Here is a 27942-nt window from a genome sequence, read left to right as displayed (position 1 = left end):
CCAGTAGGCAACCAAGAACAGTGGCAGTTCTGTACTTTATTTTTTTAAACTACAACTCTGGTTTAGAACTTGCTTTGTAAAAGCTCATGTTGGCCTGGAAAGATAACTCTTTCTTCATCCTCCCCAGTGCTTGGGATTACAAGCAAAAATACAGCTATTCCTGGCTGGTTTATTTGTTTATTTTATTTTGTCTTATTTTAGTTTTGAGATGTGGTCTTTATTCACTTAATGTGTATTGGTGTTTTGCCTGCATGAATGTCTGTGTGAGGGTGTCAGAACTTGTGGGGTGCCATGTGGGTTCTGGAATTGAATCCAAATCCTCTGGAAGAGCAATCAGTACTCTTAACCACTGAGCCATCTCTCCAGCCCTGAGATGTGGTCTTACAGTGTAACCCAGGCTGGCTTCAAACTTTGGATCCTTCTGTCTCAAACACCCTAGGATTAGAAGCATGTCACTATGTCTGCCTTTATAATAAAGTCTGTAGTTCTTTATGAGAATATGATGATCTGATGTGACTTTATTGTGCAGTGATCATGCACATTATTAATGAAATGCATGATACTTATGCTCATTGTTACACATACATGTTACACTAGTTATTGGTAACCTTACATCATGACAGGTTTACCTGCTAAATTAGTTTTTAAATAGGGGAGGAGGGGACTCAGTGGCTAAGAGCACCTTTTTATTTTTTTAAAGATTTATTTTTATAATTTTAATTATATGTATGTGTGGGTTATATGCACATGAATGAAAGTGCCATAGAGGTTATAGATGCCTGATTCCCCAGGAGCTGAGATTACAGGCAGTTCTAAGCTGCCTGATGTAGATGCTGGGAATCAAGCTCAGGTCTCCAGGAAGAGCAGTATAAGAGTATGTACTGTTACAGAGGGCCCAAGTTAACACCCTAACACTCATATCAGGTGGTATGTAAACACCTTAACGCAAGCTCCAGGGAATCTGGCAACTTCCTAGAGCATGTGCAATCATGTATACACAGATACATAATTAAAAATCTAAAAAGATTACAAGTTTAAAAAAAAGTTTTGTTATAAGTAAAGGATTATAGACTTCTGCTTTATCTTGTATTGAGGATGTGTTATTTTTGTATTTAAAAAAATATTCTTAAGCAGTATTTGTTCTTACTGTATTTGATATATGTAGCTGCGTATGACTTTGTGACTGTGTGGGTGCATGCGTACTTGTGTGGAGGCCAGAGGCTTAGGATCTACTGGAGTTGGAGTCACAGGCAATTATATGTTACCCTATGTAGGTGTTGAGAACTGTTCTCAGGACCTCAGAAGAGCAGGAAACCCTTTTTCTAGTTCCATTAATTTCTTTCCTAAAAAGAAAGATTTATTACTGGGCGGTGGCACATGCCTTTAATTCCAGCACTTGGGAGGCAGAGATAGGCAGATCTTTGAGTTTGAGGCTAGCCTGGTCTACAGAGAGAGAGTTCCAGGACAACAGCCAAGGCTACACAGAGAGACCCTGTTTCAAACAACAATAACAAAAACAAAAAATAAATAAATAACAACAACCCTCAAAGATTTATTGTTATGTGTATAAATGTGTTTCCTGTGTGTATGGGTACTGTGTGCATCCCTGGTGCCCATGGAGGTCAAAGAGGGCATTGTGTGTTCTAGAACTAGAGTTCCAGACTCCAGCTTGTAACTCGGATGTAAGCTGCATGTGAGTGATGGGAACCAAACCCAGGCCCTTTCAAAAGCAGCAAGTGTGCTTAACTGCTGAGCCATTCATTGCTCTAGCCCCTCTTCTTCCTCCTCTTTCTGCTTTTCTAGTTTATCTGTGTGTATGTGTGGGTCTACGTATGTGAGTATGAGTGCCATGGTGCACATGTGGAGTTGGCTTTCTTACTTTTATGTGGGTTGTGGGGATTGAACTACTTTCACCAGGCTTATGTTGTGTATTAGTTACTGTGCTATTGCTGTAATAAAATGCCATGCCCAAGGCCACTGATAAAAGAATTTAATTGGCGTTAAAGTTCCAGAGGCTTAAGAGCCTGTAATGGTGGAGTAGAGAAGTGGTGGCAGGCCACTGGAGCAGCAGCTGTGAGCACACGTCTCAGCCCACAAGCAGGATGCAGAGCGCTAACTCAGAGTGGCTGAGCCTTTTGACAATTCACAGCTGGCTACAGTGAGGTGCCTCGTCCTGCAAGGACAGTCATGCACCTCCTAGTCCTTCCCAAGCAATTGGGAACAAGTATGAGCTTTTGGGACCATTCTTGTTCAAGCCACCATATGGGGACACACCTTTACCCATGAGGCCATCTCGTGGCCTTTCCCTCTCCTCTCTCTCCTTCCTTTCTTCCTTTCTTTTTTTCTTTCTTTCTTATTTTTAGGCAGGATTTCTCTGTCCTTGGCTGTCCTGGAACTCATTACGTAGACCAGGCTAGTTTTGAACTCACAGAGATCTGCCTGCCTCTGCCTCTTAAGTGCTACCACCACCCGGGCCCCTTCTTTTTGTTTTTAGGAGACTGATTTCAGTAAGTAGACTTGGCTGCTGTCTTGGTATTTGAATTATATACCATATGGACTTCAAATTTGGGGTGATTCTATGCCCCTGCCTCCTCTGCTCCATCATGCCTGGCTAGGTTGGCTGTTGTACTTTAGTCCTCCATTTGAATTTTAGAGTCAGCATTTTTGAATTATGGAAAAATCTACTGGGATTTTGCTAATGAGCTGGGAGAAGAACTGACACCTTCACAGTATTTGTCTTCTCATCTGGTAGCATGGATACTCTTCTGTCTTTTTAAAAAATTGTATTCTTGCCTTCTTGTAGAGTTTTGAATGCCTGAACATTTTTGTTAGGTTTAAGGCACTTTTTATATGTTTGTTGTTGTTAATGGGACTTAAGTTCACTTTTTTGATAAAGGTCTCATGTATGTGAGGTTGCTTCAAACTCAACTGTAGAGGAAGAGGACTTTTACCTTTCTGATTCTACCTCTTGTGCTGGAATTACTGGTGTGTGTGCGCTGCAGCATTCATATTATGTAGTGCTGGGGCTCGAACCCAGAGCGTCATTCATGCTGGGCAAGTCTTGCTCCAACTGAACTATATCCCCAGCCTGAATATCTTTATTTTTAAATTTAAAGCTATATTTTCTTCTCGCATCTGCCACCCCCCCCCTTCGTGTATGTGTGTGTTTGTGTGTGGGGGTGTGGGTGAAAGAGAGGAGGGGCTAGGGGAGGGAGGAAGGGAGAGGGATGTTTGAGTGTTGATAGTAGTCTACCTCAAGTGTTGGTTCTGGCTTTTACCTTGCTAGAAATGGGCTCTCTTTTTCTTTAGCTGGCCCATGAACTGGGAATTTTTCCTTCTCTGTTTCCCATCTCACCATAGGAACACTGGGATTTCAGGTACTTGCTATAGCATTCTGCCCTACCTGGTTTTGAGGGACATGACAAAGGGTTCTAATCTCTGCATGGCAAGCACTTTGCCTATTGACCCATTTCCCGAACTGCAAAAGCTACAGTTTCCAATTGTTATTCCCAGTGTGCATGAAAGTATTGATATTTAAATATTGGTTTTATGGGACTATAATGGTTAGCAGTTATTAGTTCTGTTAATGTGTTGAAGTATTAATATTTATATATTGATCTTATTTCTAATGTATTGAGTTATTTTATTAATTCTGATAAAATATCCAAATATTGATATTACTTCACTGATTTTATGTGAGTAATAATCTAAATTCTGTTACTCAGATAATGTGTCACTTGGTAATTATCTGTTGATAGTCTCCCATTTTCAGTTAGAAAAACATTACATTATGAGTAATCTGATTTTAAAGCCACGGGAATATTTAATGTAAGGAATTCTTCCTCAAATAAAGGTAACAGCATTTATTATTCAGGGATTTAATGTATGATCTTTTCATTACAGATATGGCATAAGATACTTCTTCAAGATTGGACAGCTGGTGACCTGCTATTTCTGGTAGCCTTAAGCTGACTTTATAGCCATAGCGAAACCTCACGGAATTGCATTGTTGTTTTCTGCTTTGCACCATTTCTGACGCCTAAGTTCACCCTGCAACCATGTATGGAAGTGCTCGATCAGTAGGGAAAGTGGAGCCAAGCAGCCAGAGTCCTGGGCGATCACCTCGGCTTCCACGGTCCCCTCGCTTAGGCCATCGGCGAACAAATAGTACAGGAGGGAGCTCTGGAAACAGTGTTGGAGGCGGCAGTGGGAAAACGCTTTCAATGGAGAACATCCAGTCCTTAAATGCTGCTTATGCTACATCTGGCCCTATGTACCTCAGTGACCATGAAAATGTGGGTTCAGAAACACCTAAGAGCACCATGACACTTGGCCGCTCTGGGGGACGCCTGCCTTACGGTGTTAGGATGACTGCTATGGGCAGTAGCCCCAATATAGCCAGCAGTGGGGTTGCTAGTGACACCATAGCGTTTGGAGAGCATCACCTCCCTCCTGTTAGTATGGCATCCACTGTACCTCACTCTCTTCGTCAGGCCAGAGATAACACCATCATGGATCTGCAGACACAGCTGAAGGAAGTGTTAAGAGAAAACGATCTTTTGAGGAAGGATGTGGAAGTAAAGGAAAGCAAATTAAGTTCTTCAATGAATAGCATCAAGACCTTCTGGAGCCCAGAGCTGAAGAAAGAGCGGGCCTTGAGAAAAGATGAAGCTTCCAAAATCACCATTTGGAAGGAACAGTACCGAGTTGTGCAGGAAGAAAACCAGGTTAGTCTTATTTGTACACTTATCTTTATAACTGAGTCCATGTATATAAATAAAATGAGGCATTCCTTTTTCTTTCTGTCTTAGATTTCCCCATCTTTGTTCCTTTATTTTTTATTTATCTTTTTTACTTTATAACTCTGGTTTTACTTTCTTAGCCTTTTACAGATTTGGTCCTGTACGTAGTGTAGACATATATTCAAGCAAAATACTCACATGCATAAATAAAAACAAAACAAAACACCCAACTTAAGCTGGGCACGGTGGCACACACCTTTAATCCCAGCACTCGGAAGGCAGAGGCAGGCAGATCTCTGTGAATTTAGGCCAGCCTGGTCTACAGAGTAAGTTCCAGAACAGCCAAGGCTACACAGAGAAACCATGTCTCAAAAAACAACAAACAAACAAACAAAAATCTTAAAACCATGTTTGAGGACTGCCTTGGCTACATAGTGAATTCATGGCTAACTTGGGGTTATATATTGAAACTCTATCTCAAATTTTAAAAAGAATTTAAAAACAAACATATACAGGACTGGCTATACAGTTCAATGGAAGAACATTTTCCTAGTGTGTGGAAGGAGATTCTTGGACCTGTCCTGCTGCCTTCAGGTTGCTCAGAGCGTTCCAGGATTGCAGTTTCATGACCTGAATTGGAGTGGACTTTTAGCGGGGCAGTGGTGGTGCACGCCTTTAATCCCAGCACTCAGGGAGGCAGAGACAGGCAGGTCCGGTCAACAAAGTGAGTTCCAAGACAGCCAGGGCTACATAGAGAAGCCTTGTCTTGAAAAACAAACAAAACAAAACAAAAATGGAGTGGGCTTTTTGGTGACACATTTGCTTTTGAGTCAATTCTACTCCTGTAAGTAACCCCTCACTCATATTCTTATAAGTAACCTTAATAAAATAAAAGGTTCATTTTTATTAAAGTCAATTCAGCAGTCCTTCCCCATTTCAATATGTAGCTTAGGCTGCTCTGGAGCTCTCCTGCCTTCACCCCTAAGGGCTTAGATTTCTGTTAGCTTCCCTGACCACCAGCCTAAGACTGAATTTCCAGAGTAGAGTCATTGTCTGTCTGTCTGTCTGTCTGTCTGTCTGTCTCTCTCCATAAATTTAAAGTAGATGTGGTGTTATCAAATACACTATTGAATTACCTAATCAGCAATGTGCCTTGCTGAAAATATAATCACCAGTAAGGTAGTTTTATTGTCAAATGACCTAGAAATGTCTATTTCATTGAGGAAAAAGTTATTGGCATATTTTTTGAATTTGAAATAAATGAAGCATTTTCTTATGTGTATGCTTTAGACAGTGTGGGGGTCAGGAGACTTTCAGTATACTTTCTTCAGTTATTATGCTACATCCAAAGGCAAAATATTTAATCTTTTGAGAAGGCAATTATGGATAGTTAACATTTTTCTGGAAAAGAAACAGTCCACAGGTTTTTCATGCCAAGAAAAACTATTATGTGCTAAAGAGGGTGAATACTGCCTTATCTGGGTCCACCCCGTGCCCTAATTAGACACCAGTGCTGGCAGATGCATTCTTTCTGCACCCACTGTAATTACCACAGAATTCTAAAATTGTGTAACTCCAGTCCAAAAAGCAAAGGGTACTATTTTAAAGACAGTACACTGAGATACAGAGACTGAGAATGCTAATTAATAGATTATAGTCGGTTAGCAGTGGCCCCTAATTAGATGGTGCATTCCTTGCCCTCTTCTTAGCTCCCAGAGGTCAGATGTCTCTCATCTGTGAAGAAGACTGGTTTATTAGAACTTATGGCAATTAAATACATTTCTACATTTCAGTTTGAGGTTGGGGATTTTGGTCCATTTTAAATGCTTAATCTGATTGAGCTGGGTCCAGAATCCTATCAGTATAAAATATATTTGCTTAGGATTGCTTGGTGTGCACAGTTCATTATTATGGTATTCTCATAGAACCTTGTTTCTAAAATAAAAATTCTCAGGTGTTCTATGTCTCAGATTCCTTTTGTTGCTTTTCTTTCAAGTAGCTGGTGATTGGAGAGCCAGGAATATGAGAGAGAGGGAGAGGGTAGGGGGAGGGGAAGGGAGGAGAGGAGAAGAGAGAGAGAGGAGAGAAGAGAGGGAGAGAGGGAGGGAGAGAGACAGGAGAGAGAGATCTTATGTATATCCATATGGTATATGTGTGTATATATACATATATGTTGACAGAGAAATCCTTTTCTAAAAAAAGTGTGACTAAGGAAGACTTTAGTGTAAACTTGATGGAGAGGAATGAAAATCTTACTGTGAGCTTTGTGCAGTTGCAGAGCAGGATAAGTTACATTTTAGGTTTTATTTTAATCAGCTATTATACTTTTTTAAAAAAGCTTATTTGTTTATGTATATGAGTGCTTTGTCTGCATGTAAGCCTGCACATCAGAAGAGGGTATAAGATCCTATTAGACAAGGCTGTAAGCCACCACACTGTTGCTGGGAATTGAACTCAGGACCTCTGGAAGAGCAGGTAGCATTCTTAACCTCTGAGCCGTCTCTCCAGCCCTATACTTTCTTGATTATGCCTTGTAAGAGTTCTGTATGCTGAATTTAGTTGGATGCCTATTTTAAAAATAATTATTTTATACCTGAGGAGATGACTCAGTTGGTAAAATGTAAGTGTGAGGACCTGCTTTTGATTCCCATATCCCATGTGGGCATGGGATGTACACCTGTAATTTCAGCCCAGGAGACAGGAGGATCCCTGCAACTTGCTTGCTGGCCAGCTAGTGTGGTGGCATCCTCAATCTAGGTAAAGAGAGATACAGTCTCAAAAAATAAGGTGGATTGTGATTATGGAAGACATCTGACATTAGACTTAACTTCTACACAAACACACAGATAATGTGTTTGCATATTTACATACTCACCTGCACGCACAATAATTGTTTTAAAGCTCTTTCACTGGAATTTTATTTGAACAGAATATTCTGTTAATATTGTAGGATGGCAAATGAAGTGCCTTTAATTTTTTTCTTAAATTTTATTTGTGTGTATGTATGTGTTCAGACATGCGTGTGTTGGGTGGTGTAGAGATCAGAGGACTTCTTTGGTGGGTTCTGAGGATCACACTCAGGCTCTGGAGGTGAACTGTGTTGCCTGCTGAACATCTCACTAACCCTAATGTTTTCTTTTTGCTTAGAATATTTATTTATTTATTTTGGAATTTGGTGCTTCTCTTCTGCTGAGGTGATGAGGATTGAACCCAAGGTCTTACACATGATAAACAAATGTTCTACCATTGAACTACCACCCCTAGCCTAGGATTTTAAACTTTATTTATTAGATCTTTCCATGCATAGAAGTACATGAATGAGTGTGGGACATTTCTTCTTGTAGAGTTATATTTACTTTGCTGGAATGTAGTGGGATAATTGGGAAAAATAATTCAGTGAATCAAATAAAATTGCATAAATATCTGATGTGGTTTAGTTGTAAGAAAATTAAAGACATTATTTTCCAAAGAATTGGAGTGTCTTAGTTCCATCTTTCTCTGCTTGAATTCCATGTTGCAATCTAGTGTGAGATTCTTTTTAAAATTTGACTTTAGTTCTTTGGTTTTCTCCGACAGTGCCTCGATTTCCTACTGGGCATTGAATGCCAGGGCCTTGTTCATGCTTAGCAAGGGCTGTGGCACTTAATTACAACTTACTAGCAGTTTCATTACAACAGAACAGAATTGTTTTTAAAGATTTGCTAGTTTATCATGAGTTTTCAAAACAGCAGCTTAAGTAGGCTCACTTTCTGTTCTCTTTTGGCAAAAAGAATCAGAAAATACATATAATTTTTAGTCAGAGTAATCTTTATTTTTTGCAGTACTCAGGAGCAGACCACCAGCTTTTCATATGTTAGGTAAGAGCTTTATCTCTGAACCTTTCCCCAGCCCTAGCTATAGTAGTCTTTTTTTCTTAAAACCCTTCTCTTTTTTCCCCCACATTTATTTATTTATTCTTGAAAGTCAGCATTGTTCTGTCATCTGAATTCCAGGGACTGTGTGTGTGTGTGTTTGTGTGTGTGTGTGTGTGTGTGTGTGTGTGTGTGTGTGTGTGTGTGTGTGTGTGAGAGAGAGAGAGATACATACATACATACATACATACCACACATTTGCCTGGTACCTGTGGAGGTCAGAAAAGGTCATTGGATTTTCTGGGACTGGAGTTAAAGATGGTTGTGAGCCACCATGTAGGTACTGGGAATTTAATCTTGGTCCTTTGCAAGTGCTCTTACCCATCTTCCAGCTCCTAGGTTTCAGTCTAATTGGCAAGTGTTCTTATTTGCTGAATGAGCTATCTAGTGGCCTCAGTTATAATAATCTTGATCAGAGAAGTCATAGTTTCATTTTACTTTTCAGAGTCATTCTGCGTCTGGAACTCGATGTCCTCTTAATGGGTGGTGCTGTTTGTGTCCAAAGGTGTGTTGGATGGTCCTAGGAACCACGATTTGCATAAAGTGCTTGAAGAAACTAATGAAGACAAGTTTTATTTTTCTTTCTTGCTATTTTTATTGTATATTTTTAGCTCTAACACTAGGAAAATTAGTGCAACTATTTGGAGTTTAGATTTTGAGTCCTTGGAGGAATGTATTTAATTTTTAAAAAATTGTTAAGGTTTGTTTATTTATTTATTTATTGGGGGGAATTAAACTCATACATAAAATACCTTAATTATAGGTGAACAAGACAATAAATAGCTACATGACCAAGTAAAATAGTCCCATTATAAATCACAATAAGCATATGAACTAATGTGAGTTTTAGATTTTTATTTCTTATGTGTGCTGTTGTTTGCCTGCATGTATGTCCACATAAGGGTGTCAGATTTCCCTGGAACTAGAGTTACAGACAGTTATGAGCTGCCATGTTGGTGTTGGGAGTTGAACCTAGGTCCTCTGTAATGCCATCCAGAGTTTGTTTGTTTGTTTTTGAGACAAGGTTTTACTGTGTAGCCTTGGCTGTCCTGGACTTGTTTTGTAGACCAGGCTGGCCTCGAACTCACAGCAATCCGCTTGGATGGATAGTCGGATGTGGTGTCGCACGCCTTTAATCCCAGCACCCGGGAGGCAGAGGCAGGCGGATCAGTGTGAGTTCAAGGCCAGCCTGATCTACAAAGTGAGTCCAGGACAGCTAAGACTGCACAGAGAAACCCTGTCTCAGGGGAAAAAAAAAGATGAACTAGGAGAAAATTTCTGAAAAAAATACTGCAGAAAACGTGCTTTTAGTGAGGAAACAGTTTGTATTAGAAATGTTCTGTTCTTCCTCTACAGACAAAATTAGAAATGCTTTTATGAATTGACTTTGTGCTGCCATGTGCATCTCTAAAAATACTCGGTTTCTTTCTTTCTTTTCTGAAATTGGAAAGTTAGTCCTTAATACAGATTAAATACTTTCATTTATCTTTGTTATTTGCAGAACAAATTACTGAAACTCTCCCTTGATGCCTGGTGTAGTAGTGCATGTCTTTAATTCAAGTACTTGGGAGGCAGAGGCAGGTGGGTCTCTGTGTGTTCAAGGCCATCCTGGTCTACAGAGTTGGTTCCAGGACAGCCAGAGCTGTGTAGTGAGACTCTGTATCAACAAACAAACAAACAAAGAACAAAACCAAAAACTTTGCTTTATGTTTGTCAGTCTGTACCTAAGAGATCATGTTAGATTTTATTATTTTGGCAGTGTGTGGAGAATATTAGTTTGAAAGGTTCATGTACAGCTTAATGATATATATTATATCATTACATATATATTATGTATATACATACATATACACATACATATATATAATATATATATCTGATAACTTGTTTTTGATGCATAATGTACCACTTCTTTATTTTTAATCTTTTTAAATATTTATGTATTTATTACTTATACAGTATTTGCCTGCATGTCTGCCAGCAGGCCAGAAGAGGGCACCAAATCTCATTATAGATGGTTGTGAGCCACCATGTGGGTGCTGGGAATTGAATTCAAGACCTTCGGAACAGCCAGTGCTCTTAACCTCTGAGCCATTTCTCCAGCCCCTGTGCCACTTCTTCAAAACATTTTTAAAAAATGTATGAGTGTTTTGCCTGCATGTATGTGTATATGTACCATGTGCTTGCCTGGAAGACAGTGTGGGATCCCCCTGGAACTGGATGCTAGGAACTGAATCTGGGCCCCCTACTAGAGCAACAAGTGCTCAACTGCCGAGCTGTCCCTCCAGGCCTCTGTACCTCCTCTTTCCTCTCTCTGTCTCTCTCTGTGTGTGTTTTTTTAAATATGTAAAGTGGTTTGCCTGCATGTGTGTATGTATACTATGTACTTGCCTGGTGCACAAAGAGGTCAGAAGAGTGTGTCAGAAGTGCAGGGAGAAGCTAGAAATCTTTCCAATCCCCCTGTACCATCTTTTAATACTGTTTGGTGGCTTACATACTCCAGAATAGATGATACAAAGGGACATTTTAGCTTTGAATTACCTACTGTCTAACTGTGGCTTAGATGATGTTAGGTACTTGAATAGTCTTCTGTAGTAGCAACTGTCAACATTTTTGGCCTTAGGAGACCTTGGCTTACTTGGAAAGCTCTATTGTGGAACCTGATCTGCTTTATATAATCAGTCATATGCCATTTTTGTCTAGATCCTAAGTGGGGAAATTAAAAAAATACTGTTTTACAATAATAATAATAATAATAATAATAATAATAATAATAATAATAATAATAATAATAATAATAATAATAATAGCAGCAACAGCCAAGCATGGTGGTGCAAGCCTTTAATCCCAGCACTCTGGAGACAGAGGCAGGCAGATCTCTGAGTTCAAAGCCAGCCTGGTCTACAAAGTGAGTATAAGACAGCCAAGGCTACACAGAGAGAAGAGAAGAAGGAGGCTGGCACCGTGGGTTAGGTGGAGTAAGAAGCACATGGCCAGCGTGGAGGGAGGATTCAGCCCAGATGAGGAACATTAGCAAGGCAACCAGCCTGTCTCAAAAACGGGAAGCGTTCCCTTGGGAAACAGAACAAAGGAACCTGACACTGAAGCTGGATCAGACCTGACAGGATCCATCCTCCAGGATGCTGAGATTGCTAGGATTATCAGTGCCCATCACCATATCTGGTTTCATCGGTTCCACACTCAGGTTAATGAGACTTGCTCCACAGGTACTGTTTTCTGCTGCATCATCTCCCTGGACGTAACCAGTTCTTAAGCAAGGACAATACATTTTTAATTGTTGTAATAGTTAAGTGAGATTGAAGAAAATAGTATGTGTTAAATTGTGGGTAAGAGGCTGGTGTGGTGTTGGTATGCCTTTAATCCCAGCACTTGGGAGTAAGAGGCAGGTGGATTTCTAAGTTGGAGCCTGTCCGGTCTACAGGACAGCAGAGCAATATATATAATGAGACCCTGTAGCAAAAAAAAAAAAAAAAAAAAAAAGAAGAAGAAGAAGAAGAAGAGGAGGAGGAGGAGGCGGAAAAAGGCAAGACTGTCTGACATAGTAATTGATTGAAAAGTTAAATATTACATGAATATAAATTTTACGTGTTTTTCAAGTGTAAATGTACCTTATAATATGCTCCTAGAAGGCATTCAGTAGCATGGTAGCTGTAAGGCCTTTTAGGAAGTGGGTCACAATGCATAACAAACATTGGAGGTAACTCATGTAGCAAATCGGCCTCAGTGTTCCTGGAGGAGCTAGCAGGAACTTTGAGTAGGGTAATTAGTTTGCGGGGCTTACAGTTACAGTGATGCTCATTATTTAACATTTTTATTTCCAGAATGACTCATCTGTGAATTGTAGAGTGCTTTCCCAAAAGGAATGTATTACTGCTTGACATTTTTTTGCTTCTCTGAGTGTGTGTCATGTTCTGCCTCCTCCCCTTCCGGTGGTAAGGAGTTTCTGGCTGATTATTTAGGAACAAAGCACTGCAAATAATTTTAACTATGTGTTCTTGTGTGAAGAAGAAAACTTAAACCTCCTTAAGGCAGTGGAGGGTTGTTGTTGTTGGTATAGTCAGCATTTGGTGCTTTATATATACTCACTCTGCCATTTTAAACTATTACATTGTGTACTATGTGGTTTTTTTTTTAAACATTTTACAAAAATGTTTGCCAAACTTTGTATAAACAGATACCATTGAAAAGTACACTATGCTCACATTATTCCAATTATTTGTTGCATTTACATTAAAACTGGCATCACATCTGACACACCTTGATTTTTTTTATGTATCCTTTTAGTTCTGTCCATGAAAATGTTCTTGTAATGGTATTGTTGCTACTACGAGCACTTGGATATAGCACAGTAGAGACTTTTGGTTTTGGTGTGTGTGTTTATACATGTGTTGATGTGGGTGTGTTCATGTGTGCTTACTATTTTTTTCTCAACTGCTGTCCTCTTTATTTTTAGTTTTTATTTATTTTGGGAGGATTGGCACATGACACACTACATGTGTAGTGACCGGAGGACAACATGTAGGAATTGGTTCTTTACTTCTACTGTGTAGCTTTTGGGATGGTCTTGAGCCTCAGTGGCACGTGTCCTTCCCTGCTTTTTTGCAGCAGGGTCTTTCACTGGACCCAGACTCCATCAGTTCAGATACCCTCACTGGCCAGTGAGCTCCAGGGATGCACTTGTCTGCTTATACCTGCTCTGCCCTTTGCTCCTATCCCCAGTGCTTTATGAGTGCTTAGGATCTGGTGCTTGTCCTTTTACCCGTTGACTGCAGCCCCTCTAGATGCTTTTATATACAGCTGTTAAATCTTTTTTGTAATTAGGTAATTGCATTCCCCCTTCCTTTTCCTTCCTCCCACCTCTCCCATAACCCCTTTCTTGCACTCTCTCAAATTCATGGCCTCTTTTTTTAGTATTCTCTGTGTGTAACCTGCTCAGTCCATATAATGTAGCTTGTACATTTATGATCTCAGTGCTGGCCACTTGGTACTGGACAACCAATTAGGTCTTCCCTGATGAAGACCATTTCTATCATTCTCTACATCCCCCATTGCCTGTAATTCATTGTCAAGGATTGGGGTCCCATATGCTTTTCTCCTTTCATGTTCATGTCCATTGGTGTTGCCATTGATCAGATCTTGTTTAGGCAGCCATGTTGATGAGACTGACTACACCCCTCTACACTTAACATCCTTTGCAGATTGTATATATGCATACACACACACACTCACACAAGTACACAAATAAGAATGCATAATGATTCATATTTTATTAAAATGCTTTTTAAATTATTTTTATTTTTGTTTTTTGGCATCTCACTAGATAGCCCAGAATGATCTTTTAACTTGAGATCTTCCTCCATCAATCTTTAGAGTACTGGAATTGGACATGTATGCCATTAGTGTAGCTAAGGCAGCTTTCTTACACTCTAGATATCATGTACATTTCTGACTTAAAGGGAGATCCACAGGAGCTGGAGAGATGATGTCTCGGTGGCTAAAAGCACTTGCTTACTCTTCAAAAGATCTGGGTTCAGCTCCTAGCACCCATGTAGTGGCTCACTTGCCTAACTCCAGTTCTAGGGTTTCCAATACCCTTTTCTGATCACCATGGACACCAAGCACATACGTGCATGTTCATACATGCAGACAAAAATGCTAATGCACATAAGAAAGAAATTCTAATGGCTTTGCTTTTTCTGTATTAAAGTATACTGTAGTTAGAGATTTAAAAGTGATAGAAACTAGGGCAGGCGTGGTGGCACTTGGAAGACTAAGGCAGAGAAGACTGTTATGGGCCGCTTTGTAGTTAGAACTCAGCTGGTTAGTGATGCATAGTAAGGCCCTGTCTCAGATAAGAAAAACAGAAACTGCAATTAATGTTTAATTAATTAGATAAAGGCGGGGCTATTGAGAAAGTGGTGAAGTTGGATTTTCATTTGTAGGTTCATTTTTGACTTCCTACTTTGGAAGTTGATTTATTGAACAATTTTGAAAAATTTAGAACTTGCCTACAGGCTTGAAACATAATGTATGCATAGAACTGATGAGAAGAAAGTGAATTTGTTAGCGTTGGCAGATTTCTGATCTTTATCTTTCTTTTCTTTCCTTTTGTGTGTGTTCTAGGCAGGGCCACACACTTTATTTAGCTCAAGTTGGTCTGAAACTCATGGTAATCCTCTGCATTTGAATGCTGGCATTACAGGTTGGAGTCATCTCTGATCTTTCACTCCTTCCTTCTTGTTTGCTTCTAGGTTATTGCTTTTTTAATATTACATTGCTTTCCCCCTCTTATCCATTCCATTTGTAATTTGAGACAAATAAATTTGAAAACTATTGACCAATTACAACAAATAGGTACAATTAAAACCTAAAACTTTACCTAGATTGAGGTGCCATGTTATAGTTCTTCTGACAGATGGCTTCCCCCTTCCTCCTCTGCTGTTGTTTTTTTTTTCCCCTCAGAGAATAAATTCTATGTGTTCCCCATTTTGGCTTTAGTTGTGTTCTGCCCACTCATTGGCTTCAGAGGAACTCCACATTGGATGTACTGGGTACTGGCATTATAGCAGGAAGTGGATACAAAATGTGGCTCCTTGTGCCAAGTGTTCATTTATCAGACAAATTGTAGCTTCATAAAATTAAACATTATTTTTTAATAATACCAAATAAAGATCAATTTTATTTCTTATTTAAAATATACTTTAAAAATTTATTTTGGCCGGGCAGTGGTGGCGTATGCCTTTAATCCCAGCACTTGGGAGGCAGAGGCAGGTGGATCGCTTTGAGTTCGAGGCCAGCCTCGATGTAAGTCCGGGAGAGTCAAGGCTACACAGAGCAACCCTTTAATCCCACTATTCAGGGAAGTAGAGGCAGACAGATCTCTGTGAGTTTGAGGCCAGCCTGGTCTACAAAGCAAGTCCAGGACAGCCAAGACTACACAGAGAAGCCCCGTCTTGAAAAAGAAAGAAAAAAGAAAACCATTTATTTTGTTTTAAGTGTGTGCGCTCACACACACGAGTGCAGGTGCCTGTAGTAGCCAGAGATGTCAGATCCCCTGTAGCTGAAGTTACGAGTTGGTTGGGAGTCACCCAAGTTGGGCGTTGGGAACTCAGTTTGGTTCTAGGCAAGAGCAATACAAACTCCTTGTAAGCTGCTGCTTCTTTTTTGTTTGTTTGTTTGTTTTTGTTTTTCTTTTCTTTTCTTTTTTTTTTTCAAGACAGTGTATCTTGGAAGTAGTCTACTTAATTATAGCATGATTTTAAAGCATAGATAGTGGACTCAGGAGGCTTAGAGATCACCAATCCAAGGAATGTAAAGAGATTCCTGATCTGTACAGTCTTCATTAATACTGTATCATGAGGAAGATGAGGGGATTAAAAAAATTAAGATGTATGGAGCATTAGAATTGGGGAGTATGTGTGATAAGCACCAGTTCCTTGTTATCATCTTTTCATTGTAGTCTCTCTCTTTTTTAAAGTTAATATTGATATAGAAACACAGAAAGATATTTTTAGTGTGTTTTCTCAGTGCAGGATTATTGATTAAAAATAAAATTTACCCCTTTTCCAGACAGGGTTTCTCTGTATAGCCTTGGCTGTCCTGGATTTGCTTTGTAGACCAGACTGCCCTTGAACTCACAGTGATCTGCTTGCCTCTCCCTCCTGAGTGCTGGGATTATAGATGTGCTCCACCACACCAGGCTTGATTAAAAAAAATTTTTAATACCTTTTCCCCATGTAATGGATGTGGATTTGTCATATAGTAAAGTAAAAACATAATGAAGACTATGATTAAATCTGCATATTTATATGTCATTATAAGACAAAATACAGGGTCTGGAGAGATCACTCAGAGGTTAAGAGCACTGTGTGCTCTTCCAGAGGTCCTGAGTTCAATTCCCAGCAACCACATGGTGGCTCACAACCATCTATAACGTGGTCTGGTGCCCTCTTCCACCATGTAGGTGTACATGCAGATAGAGTACTCATATACATAAAATAAATAAATAAATCTTAAAAAAGAAAGAAAGAAAGAAAGAAAGAAAGAAAGAAAAGTCCTGAGTTAAATTCCCAGCAACCACATGGTGGCTCACGACTATCTACAATGAGATCTGGTGCCCTCTTCTGGCATCCAGCACACTTGCGGGCACAATAGTGTTTAAATAATAAATCTTTAAAAAAAAAAAAAACAAAATACAGAATTAGTCACTTGGAATTTAGTAAATACTTGAATGCTAATGAGTGAGCTATAATAATAAGTCTGTTTAGGATGGTAAATATGATGGATAGAAAGAACCTTTTAGAACTTCTTGTTTATATTCCTTCACAATACCGCTTATGAATCCTATAATATCTGTGTTAAATTTACATTGGTTGGCTGTTCATTCTATTTAAAAGTAATTTTTTTGTGGTAGACTTTTCAGCATTAAGAAATTTTTTGGTTGAAGTGTCCTGCTGTTGTGTAATACTTGATTTATGTATATTTTAGGATTTTATTCAGTCTGGAATTAGATAGAACAACTCTATTCCTCTTTCTAGAATAAGGCTATGTAAGAGAAAAGGGTTTATGAAATAGATAGTTAGTGGCTTAAGGGATTGCTGGCAGGGCTGGAGTACTTGTCTTCAGACTAGCTTCCACTGCTCTGCTTTCCTGACTAGAGCAGATCCTCCGTTGGTGATGTGATGTCATCCATGTGAGCCCAGAACTGTTGGGTTCTCATATCTGCCAGCATATGTACTAGCTAATGAAAGCAGCCTCTTTCTTCATGTCACTCAGGTCCATACCAGTCTTCTGTGTTTGTTTAATTGGTAGTCTGGATCACCTGCCTGTGCTGTAGCTACCTGAAAGTGTAGGAATTTGTGGAGTTTTACCCTTACATTGGGAAAGCAGGACTCATATTGGATATTGTTGTTTTTTTTATTGTTTTACATATGTGAAAAGTTTGCGCGCGCACGTGTGTGTGTGCGTGCATTATATATGTGCCTAGTGCCTGTGGAAATCCACAGAGGGTGTCAGATCCCCAGGAACTGGAGTTAGGGATGGTTCTGTGGTATTGGAAGTGGTACCTATGTCTTCTGCAAGAGCAACATGTGCTAAAGCCTTTGAGCCATCTCTCCAGTCCCTGATAAGTGTAAGTTCAGGTTTAGCTGCATAGTGAATTGGAGATCAGCATGGGATACTTGAGAGCCTTTCCTAAAAAATTGTGCAAAACAACTAGTGCAACTCTAATGTATTGGAACTTTTGACATTTTTGTTTGTTTCTGAGGCAGAGCCTCACCATATAATTCTGCCTGGCTTGGAACTCACAGTGATGCTCCTGTTCTCTGCCTGCTGAGTGCTGAACTAAAGGCTTCTAGATAGTATTGTTTACTTGAAAGACACTGTAATCTCACTTTAAAAAATAAAATAATTCAACTGGGGCTGGGCATTGGTGGTGCATGTCTTTAATCTCAGCACTTGGGAGGCCTGTAAATCTCCATGTTCAAAGCCAGTCTACAGAGTGAGTTCTGGGCTACATTGTCAGGGCTACACAGAGAAACCCTGTCTGAAAAAAAAAAAAAAAAAAACCAACCAAGTAAATAAATGTAATAATTTAAACAGGGATCTTCTTTAAAATAAATAGTATAAATTAAGCACTTTTTAATTATAACCCAAATAAAAATTAAAGCATGCTCTTTATGGGAGATGTACTTAACTACGTTAAATTTTATTTTGCTTTACTAAAAAAGGGTGACTCAACTACTAAATTGATTTTGCAACAAATTTTATAGCAAGTGAGTTTAAAAGTCAGTAGTTTATAATATGGATGTTATTGCAGTTACATAATGATTGACTTTCTATAAAATTTTAGTTTTGGAAAGTTAGAAATATAGGAGATAATACACTCATTCACATAACACTTTATAAAAACCATTGCCCTAGGAGTTTGGTTGGACTGTCCCAGGTCATTGTGGCTGTTCCTTCAGATATTGAAAATGCATAGAAAAAACTGAGTAGAAATGCCTGTTTGCTGTACTGAGACAGTGCAGGAGAGTGTGTCGTGACATGCCCAAGGCAGGGATGCTAGTCCTGGAAGTAGTGTGCAGTTTTAATTTTCTTAATGTGAAAGTGCAAGTATTCTTGGTATTTCCCCCCTTTTTTGTTTGTTTTGTTTTGAGATGGGGTTTCACTGTGTAGCCCTGGATCCTGAAACTCTGTGTGTAGTCTAGGCTACCCCTGAATTTGCAGTGATCTTGCTGCCTCAGCCTTCCCAGAGCTGGGATTGCAGGTGTGACACCATGCTTTGCACAAGTGTTTTTGTTTTTATGTAGCAACCAAGCCAATGGCATTTCCTTACTTGATGAAGGTGGTGACTTCTGCTCTTTATAGATCCTTTGTCTGGAAAAATTGTTTATGAATCCACAGAGTTCTGGTTCAGTAATAGTTTTTTCTTTACTGTAGTTATGCATGAACCAGTGCTATTGCAGAAACAAATTTGAGAGCAGAAAAGACTGTTTGTTTTGAAGCTTGCCTCCTTTGTTGTATTTTGTCCTAGTCACTGGTTTTTAGGGTAATTGTCATAGCTGGTATGTCAGTTTGACATTTTGATTTCAAAGATCCTATTATAATCTTGCTCCAAATGTCAACAGTCCTCAGTGATAGACATCGCTCCCACTAATGCTTTGTTAGAATGTACGATGATTTTACAGAGTCCTTGTTACTGTGTACACGTGTAGAACTTAAGCGAGAATGTTTATATTGCCCGACGGAGCTTTTATTTATGGATTTCAAGTTATTAGGTAAGTTTTGCCCTCTGCTGACTTGATTACATCCTTGAGACAGAATGGGAAAGCACTTTTTAAAGCAGGAAGATTTTACATACAAGAGCAATCAAAACAATTGCTTAGTAACTTTTAATTTTACTACATTATTATATGCTCCAGTGGTCAGCAAAGTTCTTGGTGTACTAGTGTATCTTCACATAGTGGGCTCACATCTGGGTGGGTGGGTGCAAAGCCAAAATGAGCAGTCAAGACTTAAACGAATGGGGAAAGATTTATTACCTGCAGCAGGCCAGGGGAGCTGGGGAGTTGTTTTCAGAGCAGTGCCCTCCTCCAACACAGGAAGCACGTGATGTTATTCATCTAGCTTATAAATATTCATATTGGTGCTGGTCCATTTCTACATACACTCAGTTAGGGGTACATTCCTGAGTTTGTTCAGTCTAAGGTAAGGAAGCACATGTTTAAAAGACTAAACAAGCGTGCTCTCAACTTCCTCTGAAGAATTTTAACTGGAAACAACAGACAGTCCATTTTGAAGATGTGTTAGTCCAGGAGTTTGCTTTTGACAGTGTCTCTGTCTTGCTCAACTATTTAGCACTAGCTACAGGAAGCACATTGAGCTATGGAATGTATTCACCAGAGACCAACTTGATTACTGAGGAATTGATTTTGAAGTCTTTAGAAGGGTATGTCCTTCAAGGAACACCTAAAAGGTTATCGATCTGTGCTAGTGAGCAGCATGTTGTAACTAATTTCCTTTGTTCTATAAGCACAGTTGTGCCATCCTCAGGAAGTAGACATTGTATTTAGCAGTGTTGCTTCTCTGTTTACAAAGGCGATAGTAGAGTGTAGAACTTCTTTTCTCAGTGTAAAGTAAATATACATAGAATACAGAAGTATTTGCACAGTGAAAAAGTCTAACTAGTAGTTCTCTGATGCAGATGTGCATATATGTGCATGTGAGCATGTGTATGCATGCACACACATTATTTGTACACACACACACATATACACAATGTGACTGATCCATCAGGGCCTCAGGTGTGCTAAGCAGATGTTCTGCCACTAAGTTGCCTTCTCAGCTAGCACATTCTTTTATTTTATTTATTTGTTTTACTAAAACAAAATGCAACAACCAACGGGGGCTGGAGAGAGTGCTTAATATGTTAAGAGAATATGTTGCACAATATTTTTTATTCATCTGTAAAGAAAAATGAATTCAGGAAAATTGACAAAACTATAAAATGTGTATTAAATGAGATAACCCAGGTCCAGAAAAAGAAATACCATGTGTTCTCTTTCAGATGCTGAGTCTAGCTTCTAATTGTTAGATGTGAGCTTGTAGGTGGGAGTAAGTGTGGGAAAGGCCAGGAAACTAGAAAGGCCTGGCCCATAAGATGAGAAAAAAAGCGTCTATAAGGAAGGAGTGTGAGGAGGGAAGGATAACAAATAAATGTTCTATGGGAGTAGAAGTCAGGGGATAGTGGGTGCAGAAGGATATGGCGGGATTGAAAGGTGGGTTGGTGCAGGGCGGGAGAGTCAACCTAAATGAAGTAGGTATGACAGTTACTAAGGAAACCTGTTACTTTATAAATTACTTTTTAAAAAGATAATGTAAGAAATAGATTTTTAAAGGAATTGTTCCTATGTTGATTTTTTAAAAATTTGCTCTTATTTTGAATTGTGTATAGTGTGTATATTTTGTGTAGGCATGTGCATAGACAGTACACGCTCTGAACTCCTGAGCTAAGTGTCCTGTCCCTACATGTTTATCTTATGTTCACTAGTCTGGTTTTGTGCCTAATTATGTGGGTGTTCTGTCCACTGTTTCTCATGATCTTAATCGTACAATCTGTGTATAGAGACTTGTTTCTTCACATCTACTTTATATAGATTTTATTTATGTTACTATACAGGAGAATCTATAAGAATTTAGCTTAATGGTTATAGCAGACACTTTATTTCTGATTTTAAAATTGATTCTTTTGATATTTGCCTAGTTTCTTTTTGGCATCTTTCCTCTTTTCTAAAATAGTTGGCAGCAGGTGGTTTTGTTTTTGTTTTTAGTGAGTTTGGAGGAGGCAGTAGTTTTAATAAAGTAAAGCTAGTGGCTTGTCTATAGCCAAAAGAGGAGTGCTGACTTGTATTTCACTGTAGAAATTACTGCTGAATTGAGCTAATGAAGTAGATACATCACTAGTTACATTTCTTCCTTTTCCAAAATAGTAATTGCCGTGCCACAGGTTCATGTGTTCAGGTGTGTGTAAGATTGTTCGCTTTAACTTACATTACTCCTGACCTCAGAGAGCTGATAATGTTAAAAAAAGAGAGGAATAGCCACACTTAGAAATTGTTTCCTTTTTGAATTTAACTTCTGGTAGATTTCTGACTGTTTGAGACTCAGTAGCTGAGGCTGGCCCCAATTCTTCTGCTTCCCAGGGGTGAGATTACAGGGGTGAACCAACACTCTTGAGTTTTCCTTTTAATTTTTCTTTTGCAGGGCATTCAGTAAGAGATGTCTGTCTTTTGGAGTTTGAAGGGTAATGGAAAGTAGGCTTTGGAGAAACAGCATTTTTATTCACCTTTTTATTGAAGCTATTAGCATCCAGCTATCATTGAATATTTCAAATCTTTTGCTGGCACTTAAATGAATTTTGAAAATCACCTAAATTTAAATACCTGATAGTTTAGTGTAATTGTATCTATGTTAAAAAAAAAAAAAAAAACAGTGAATTTTAAGAGTTTTAATATTACCAGAAATAAAAATTTACTGCTTGCTAAGAAACCAGTCTCCAAACCAGAAACTAAAAAGAAAAGACTATCTTGTCTGCATATGAAAACAAGTCAAACATATAACACAAAACCAATCTAGAGCCAGGCCATAATGAGGTCGGAGAATGCTTGCATGAGTAATGCCCTGTGTTTGATCCCTAGTACTGTAAACACAGGCGCATGCACATACACAGTCTCTTTAAAAGTCGTCATCGATGGCCTGACAAAACAGCTCGGTGGTAAAGGTGCCTGTTGCCAAGCATGATGGTACTGAGTTTCCAGAGCCATGTGGTGGAAGGAGAGAACTGACTCCTGTACATGGGTCAGGTATATACAAGAATGACATTCACAGAATCAAAGAATATAATATTGCTTTGCCAGGGATTGGGAAAAAGGAACTATGGAAAGCTACTTACTAGTGTCCATAACTTTTCAGAGAAGCAAGATGGATAAGCTGTAGGGACAGATCTAGTCCAGCACTGTCCTGACTGTAGCAGCACCGTCAGCAACAGCATTCCATCCTTAAAATTCTTATGAAGATAGAGTTTGTTCAGTAGTTTTACTTTTTGAGTAAAATGTCTTACTGTGGCTTCAAACTTGAGATACTCCTGCCTTACTCTTCCACATGCTGATATTATAGGCAAAATGACTTAATTATTGCCTGGTTTTGGTGTTTTTGTGGCGTTCATAAGTTCGTGTGTATGTATGATAGCAAAGGTTAATTTTTTAAAAAATTTTTTTTGAGACAGGGTCTCTCTGTGTAGCCTTGGCTGACCTGGACTCACTTTGTAGACCAGGCTGGCCTCAAACTCACAGCGATCCCCCTGCCTCTGCCTCCCAAGTGCTGGCATTAAAGGAGTGCACCACCACTGCCCAGCTGTGAAGGTTAAATTATAATTAAAAAGTTATATATTACCACTCGACATTTTGTGTTTTGATAGGTATTTTGTGTTTCAGAATAAATTTTGTTCTTATTTCTGCTGACTTTTCTCTTTCAGATACCTTCCGTTAAATTTTGCGATGTCTAGATTTTAATGTGGCTTATAAGAGTAAAGGACTGCTATACTTATTTTCCTAGGGGGAATAAGCACAAATTAAGTTACTGATAATCACAGATTATTACCGTAGTTTTAAAACTTGAATTAAAAGAGAGTAAGGTGAGTCCTTATTTGCTGACTGCAGATTTCTGAGAGCCCTTACAGCCATTTCTAGCTGCTTGCAAGCTGCTCTGTCTTGGCTGATTCTGGTCTTTCTTCTTGTGTTGTTTACAGCACATGCAGATGACGATCCAGGCTCTCCAGGATGAGCTTCGGATCCAGAGGGACTTGAATCAGCTGTTTCAGCAAGACACCGGCAGTAGGACTGGGGAGCCCTGTGTGGCGGAGCTCACCGAGGAGAACTTCCAGAGGCTGCACGCTGAGCATGAGCGGCAAGCCAAGGAGCTGTTCCTTCTGCGGAAGACCCTGGAGGAAATGGAGCTGCGGATTGAGACTCAGAAGCAAACCCTAAATGCTCGGGATGAGTCTATTAAGAAGCTTCTAGAGATGTTACAGAGCAAAGGACTTTCTGCCAAAGCTACAGAGGAAGACCACGAGAGGACGAGGCGGCTGGCAGAGGCGGAGATGCACGTCCACCACCTAGAGAGTCTTTTGGAACAGAAGGAAAAAGAGAATAGTATGTTGAGAGAGGTGAGTGACTGGCCACCTTCTCAGTTATGATTTCCTGGCTGTCTTTTCTTTCATCAGAATCTCTTAACCTAAATACATTTATGTGTTCTGCTGTGCTGCTGGACGGGAACTTCATCTCCTGTGTTTCAGCGCTTCAATTATTTTTTTTTTTTTTCTCTCTCTCTAAAATGGAATGACATCATCTGGCATATATGCTACTCAATAACATTCCCACTCCTGTTGCCCTACATGTGACAACTAGGGGCTCCTGAGTTCCTGAAGGGATACACAGTTGTTTTACTTTGTTATTTTCCTCTATTTGTTCATAGAGACAGACCAGCAAAGCCAGAATCAGGATAGCAGCTGACTACTGCTCAATTAAAAAATACTAGTAAGAGACGGTAAACTGTTAGCTCGGCTTAGCTGTGCTGGTGAAGCTCAAGCCCTAATGAATACTCGCCTGTGGTTTCCCTGGAAACATTTGTCTCGCTGTGAAAGATGCGCGTTAAAAATCACTTGCAGTGGAGTGTAGCCAGAAGAAGTGGTGTAGAGACACAGTTTTAGAGGAAACAGATTCAAGCTAGCCTCTGTGATTAGACTTCACTTTCTGCGGCAGTATCTTTCTAGTAAAGCAAAAAGGAAGAATTCATCTTACCTTCAGCTAATTTCAAAGCTGCAGTACATTTTATAAGTCCTGTGTCTTAGGGTTTCTATTGCTGTGATAAAACACTATGACCAAAAGCAACCTGGGGAGAAAAGGGTTTATTTTATTTACATTTTACGTCACAGCCCATCACTGAGTGAAGTCTGTGTGAATTCAAGCAGGGCAGGAAGCTAGAGGCAGGCGCTGATGCAGAGACCGTGGAGGGTGCTGCTTACTTTCCTGCTCTCTGTTTTGCTCAGTCTCCTTTCTTATACACCCCTGGACCAACTTTCCAGGGATGGCACCACCCACAATGGAGAAATGTACTTCAGACTTGTTCACAGGCCAGTCTGAGGCTGGGGTGGGTTTTCTCAGTTGAGGTTTCCTCTTCCAAAATGACATTAGTCTGTGTCAGGTTGACCTAAAATTAGCCAGTACATCTGGCTAGAAGTAAACTTGTTTTTAGCTTCCCTGGGAATTACAGGTGTACACCACCATAACCAGCTAACTTTCATATTTTGATTGGGGAAGTGGAGATCCTCAAACTGTTAGAATGAGTCTGAATAATCTTTTTTTTTTTTTTCTTTTGAATAATCCCTTTTTAACACGACTTGGGAAGGAGGAAATTTACAAACAAACAAACATTTGCTGGGCATGTTAGAACAAACCTTTAATCACAGCACTTGGGAGGAAGATCTCTGAATTGGAAGCCAGCTTGATTCACATAGTGAGAGACTATCTCAAACAAACAAAATACACCAAAGTCATCAGGCACGGTGGTGCATGCATGTAATCCCAGCCCTCAGGGAGGCGGAGGCAGGGAGATCTCTTCAGTCCAGCCTGGTCTACAAAGCGAGTCCAGGACAGCTAAGGCTACGCAGAAACTGCCCCCTCCAAAAAAGAACCACAAACAAACAATCCACAACCACCCCCCCAAAGAAACTAACAACAACAAAAGAGTGTGAAGCTGCTGCCGGTCGTGGTAGTGCATACTTGTAATCTCTGCACTCAGGAGACAGAGGCAGGCAAGTCTGTGAGATGGAGGCCAATCTGGTCTACACAGTGAGTTACAGGATAGCCAGGGCTACACAGAGAAACCTTATCCTAGAAAAACAAAACAAAACAAAACAAAAAGCTGTGCAGCTCTTCAAAAGTAAAAATGCCACATGTATATAAGAAAAAATTATAGAACAAACACAAATGTGGTGATGCCTTTTTCCCAACTTTAATTTCCTGCTTTAATGTTACATTTGCTGCTTCTGAATATTTCAGCAGATCCTAGTAGTTCAGGAACTAATAAATGCTAGATAGCTGAGGGCTATAGGAAGCCACAATTTTTTTTTATTTTTTTATTTTTTATTTTTTGGCTGTGAACAATTTGGAATATATTGAGCTCAAAAATACTGAAAAATCCTGAGAGTTTTAAATGTTTTTTAAAAAATAAAAAGCCATAGAAATAAATTATGTACATGATATAGGAAAATATATCTTCTTGTGACTGTACCACTAAATAGTTCAAGAGTACTGTTTGTAGCATATTTTACAATAAATCTATTCATGCTACTTAAAATTTACTTGAGGGTAAATGAACACAGAGGCTTTGGAAATGCTTATTCTTTGTTGTTGGTTTTTTTTACTTCCATCAAGGCTTAATAGCCGGTCCTGGTGGCGCACGCCTTTAATCTCAGCACTTGAGAGGCAGAGGCAGGTGGATCTCTGAGTTCAAGGACAGCTTGGTCTACTAAGTGAGTCCAGGACAGCCAAGGCTGTTACACAAAGAAACCCTGTCTCAAAAAAAACAAAACAAAACAAAAAAAGGCTTAGTTTACATCAGTTTTGCCATGTCTCGATGTGCAGTGTTGCATGTCCATGTAGCTGTGAGCATGTAAGTAGGAGTATCCGAATCCATCCATCCTCCCTCCCTCCTTCCCTCCCTCCCTTCCTTCCTTTCTTTTTGGTGTTTTGAGACAGGGTTTCTCTGTGTAGCCCCTGCTATCTTGCAACTTGCTCTGTAGACCAGGCTGGCCTCAAACTCATAGCGATCTGCCTGACTCTGCCTCCTGAGCACTGTGATTAAAGGCATGTGCCGCCATAGCTCAGTGCCATTTTTATTTATTTATTTTTTTAAGACAGACTCTTACTAAGTAGCCCTGGCTGTCTTTGGACCTCCTTCATCTAACCCCTAAGGATGCTAAATAAAATGTTATCTGTGTTAATACTAGGCCAGATAAATGATTAATAAAATAAGAACTGAATGATGCTTTATAGTCTGTCTTAAGCAAGTAACAGCGCAGTAAATATATACTTACTAGAGAGCATTCTGCATATTAGTCACATACTGAAGTTAGGAAGAGGTAAAGGTGCTTGTGCTAAACGCTGTTTAACAACATCCTTGAAGTTTCATCTAGTCCAATAAGATAAGGGGAATGAATAAATATCATTAATGGAAAAGATGGTACTCAATTTTTCATTATTGCAGAAACATATATACAGGTGTTGTTTCCCCCTAATTTATCAGTTTAGGTGTCTATACTAGGAATTCCCTGGAAATCCTTGGGAGACTTGTCTTTATTTTTAATCCATCTGTGGTGTGTATCTTTAATGTCATCACTTGGGAAACAGTGACAGAGAAGTTGAAGTTGAAGGCCAGCCTGATCAAGGAAAACAGAATAGAATAGAATAGAATCCAGAAACAATGCATTAAGTATGTGGTGAATATTTCGAGATAATGGCCATCATTTAGAAAATACCTAGTTACATAACATTAAATTGTAGATGGACTACTTAAAAAGAGACATTAGAAAAAATATAAACAAAAAACTTTAGATACAGTCTGTGGCAGGAAAGACTCATTTTTGTATGAAGAACATTAATAAACCAAACATGTATATTACAGGATATAATTAACAAAGATAACGTGATAACCTGGGACACAGATTTTGACATGTCTTTTTAAATTAATTAATTAATTTATTTATTTATTTTGTTTTTGAGACCTAGTTTCTCTGTTAACAGCCTTGGTTGTCCTAAACTAGTTTTGTAGACCAGGCTGGCCTCAAGGTCACAGAGCTCCACCTGTCTCTGCTTCCCAAGTGCTGGGATTGTAACATTATGTTTTAACCTTACCTTGCCAGTAGACTAGTTTCCAAAGCAGTGAGATGCTAGAGGTGCTTTTTAGTTCTCATTTATTCCCTTACTCAACAATTACTTATTAAGCCCCTAGTATATAATGATACTGTGATGATGGATATCTGTTTTATGGTCTGTGTCCATCTAAGACTCCCAGATTTGAGTTGGAGCATTGGCTTTGCAGTTAAGAGGTTTCTGTACTCCATTCATTGAGCAATGTAATAGTGATATGCCTTATAAGTGATATGGCTTCTCAAGCTTAGTAACTAACATAACAGTAAAATAACATTTGTG

General features: G+C 39.3%; 1 protein-coding gene across 10 annotated transcripts in view; it reads left to right on the top strand.

Moving 5' to 3' along the window:
* The window catches only part of Erc1 (ELKS/RAB6-interacting/CAST family member 1), a 259649-nt gene that overhangs the window by 19953 nt on the left and 211754 nt on the right, over positions 1-27942 (top strand). For all 10 annotated transcript variants that reach the window (XM_051155233.1, XM_051155234.1, XM_051155230.1 and 7 more), the window contains exons 2-3: positions 3904-4727; positions 23481-23897. In XM_051155233.1, the coding sequence (XP_051011190.1) occupies positions 4059-4727; positions 23481-23897 (1086 nt within the window). In that variant the 5' untranslated portion in view covers positions 3904-4058. The remainder of the gene's footprint in view (positions 1-3903; positions 4728-23480; positions 23898-27942) is intronic.

This window comes from Acomys russatus, chromosome 13 (assembly GCF_903995435.1).
Source record: "Acomys russatus chromosome 13, mAcoRus1.1, whole genome shotgun sequence".
NCBI lineage: Eukaryota > Metazoa > Chordata > Mammalia > Rodentia > Muridae > Acomys > Acomys russatus.
Note: the sequence above shows the minus strand (reverse complement) of the source record. Positions and strands in the feature narration are given on the sequence as shown.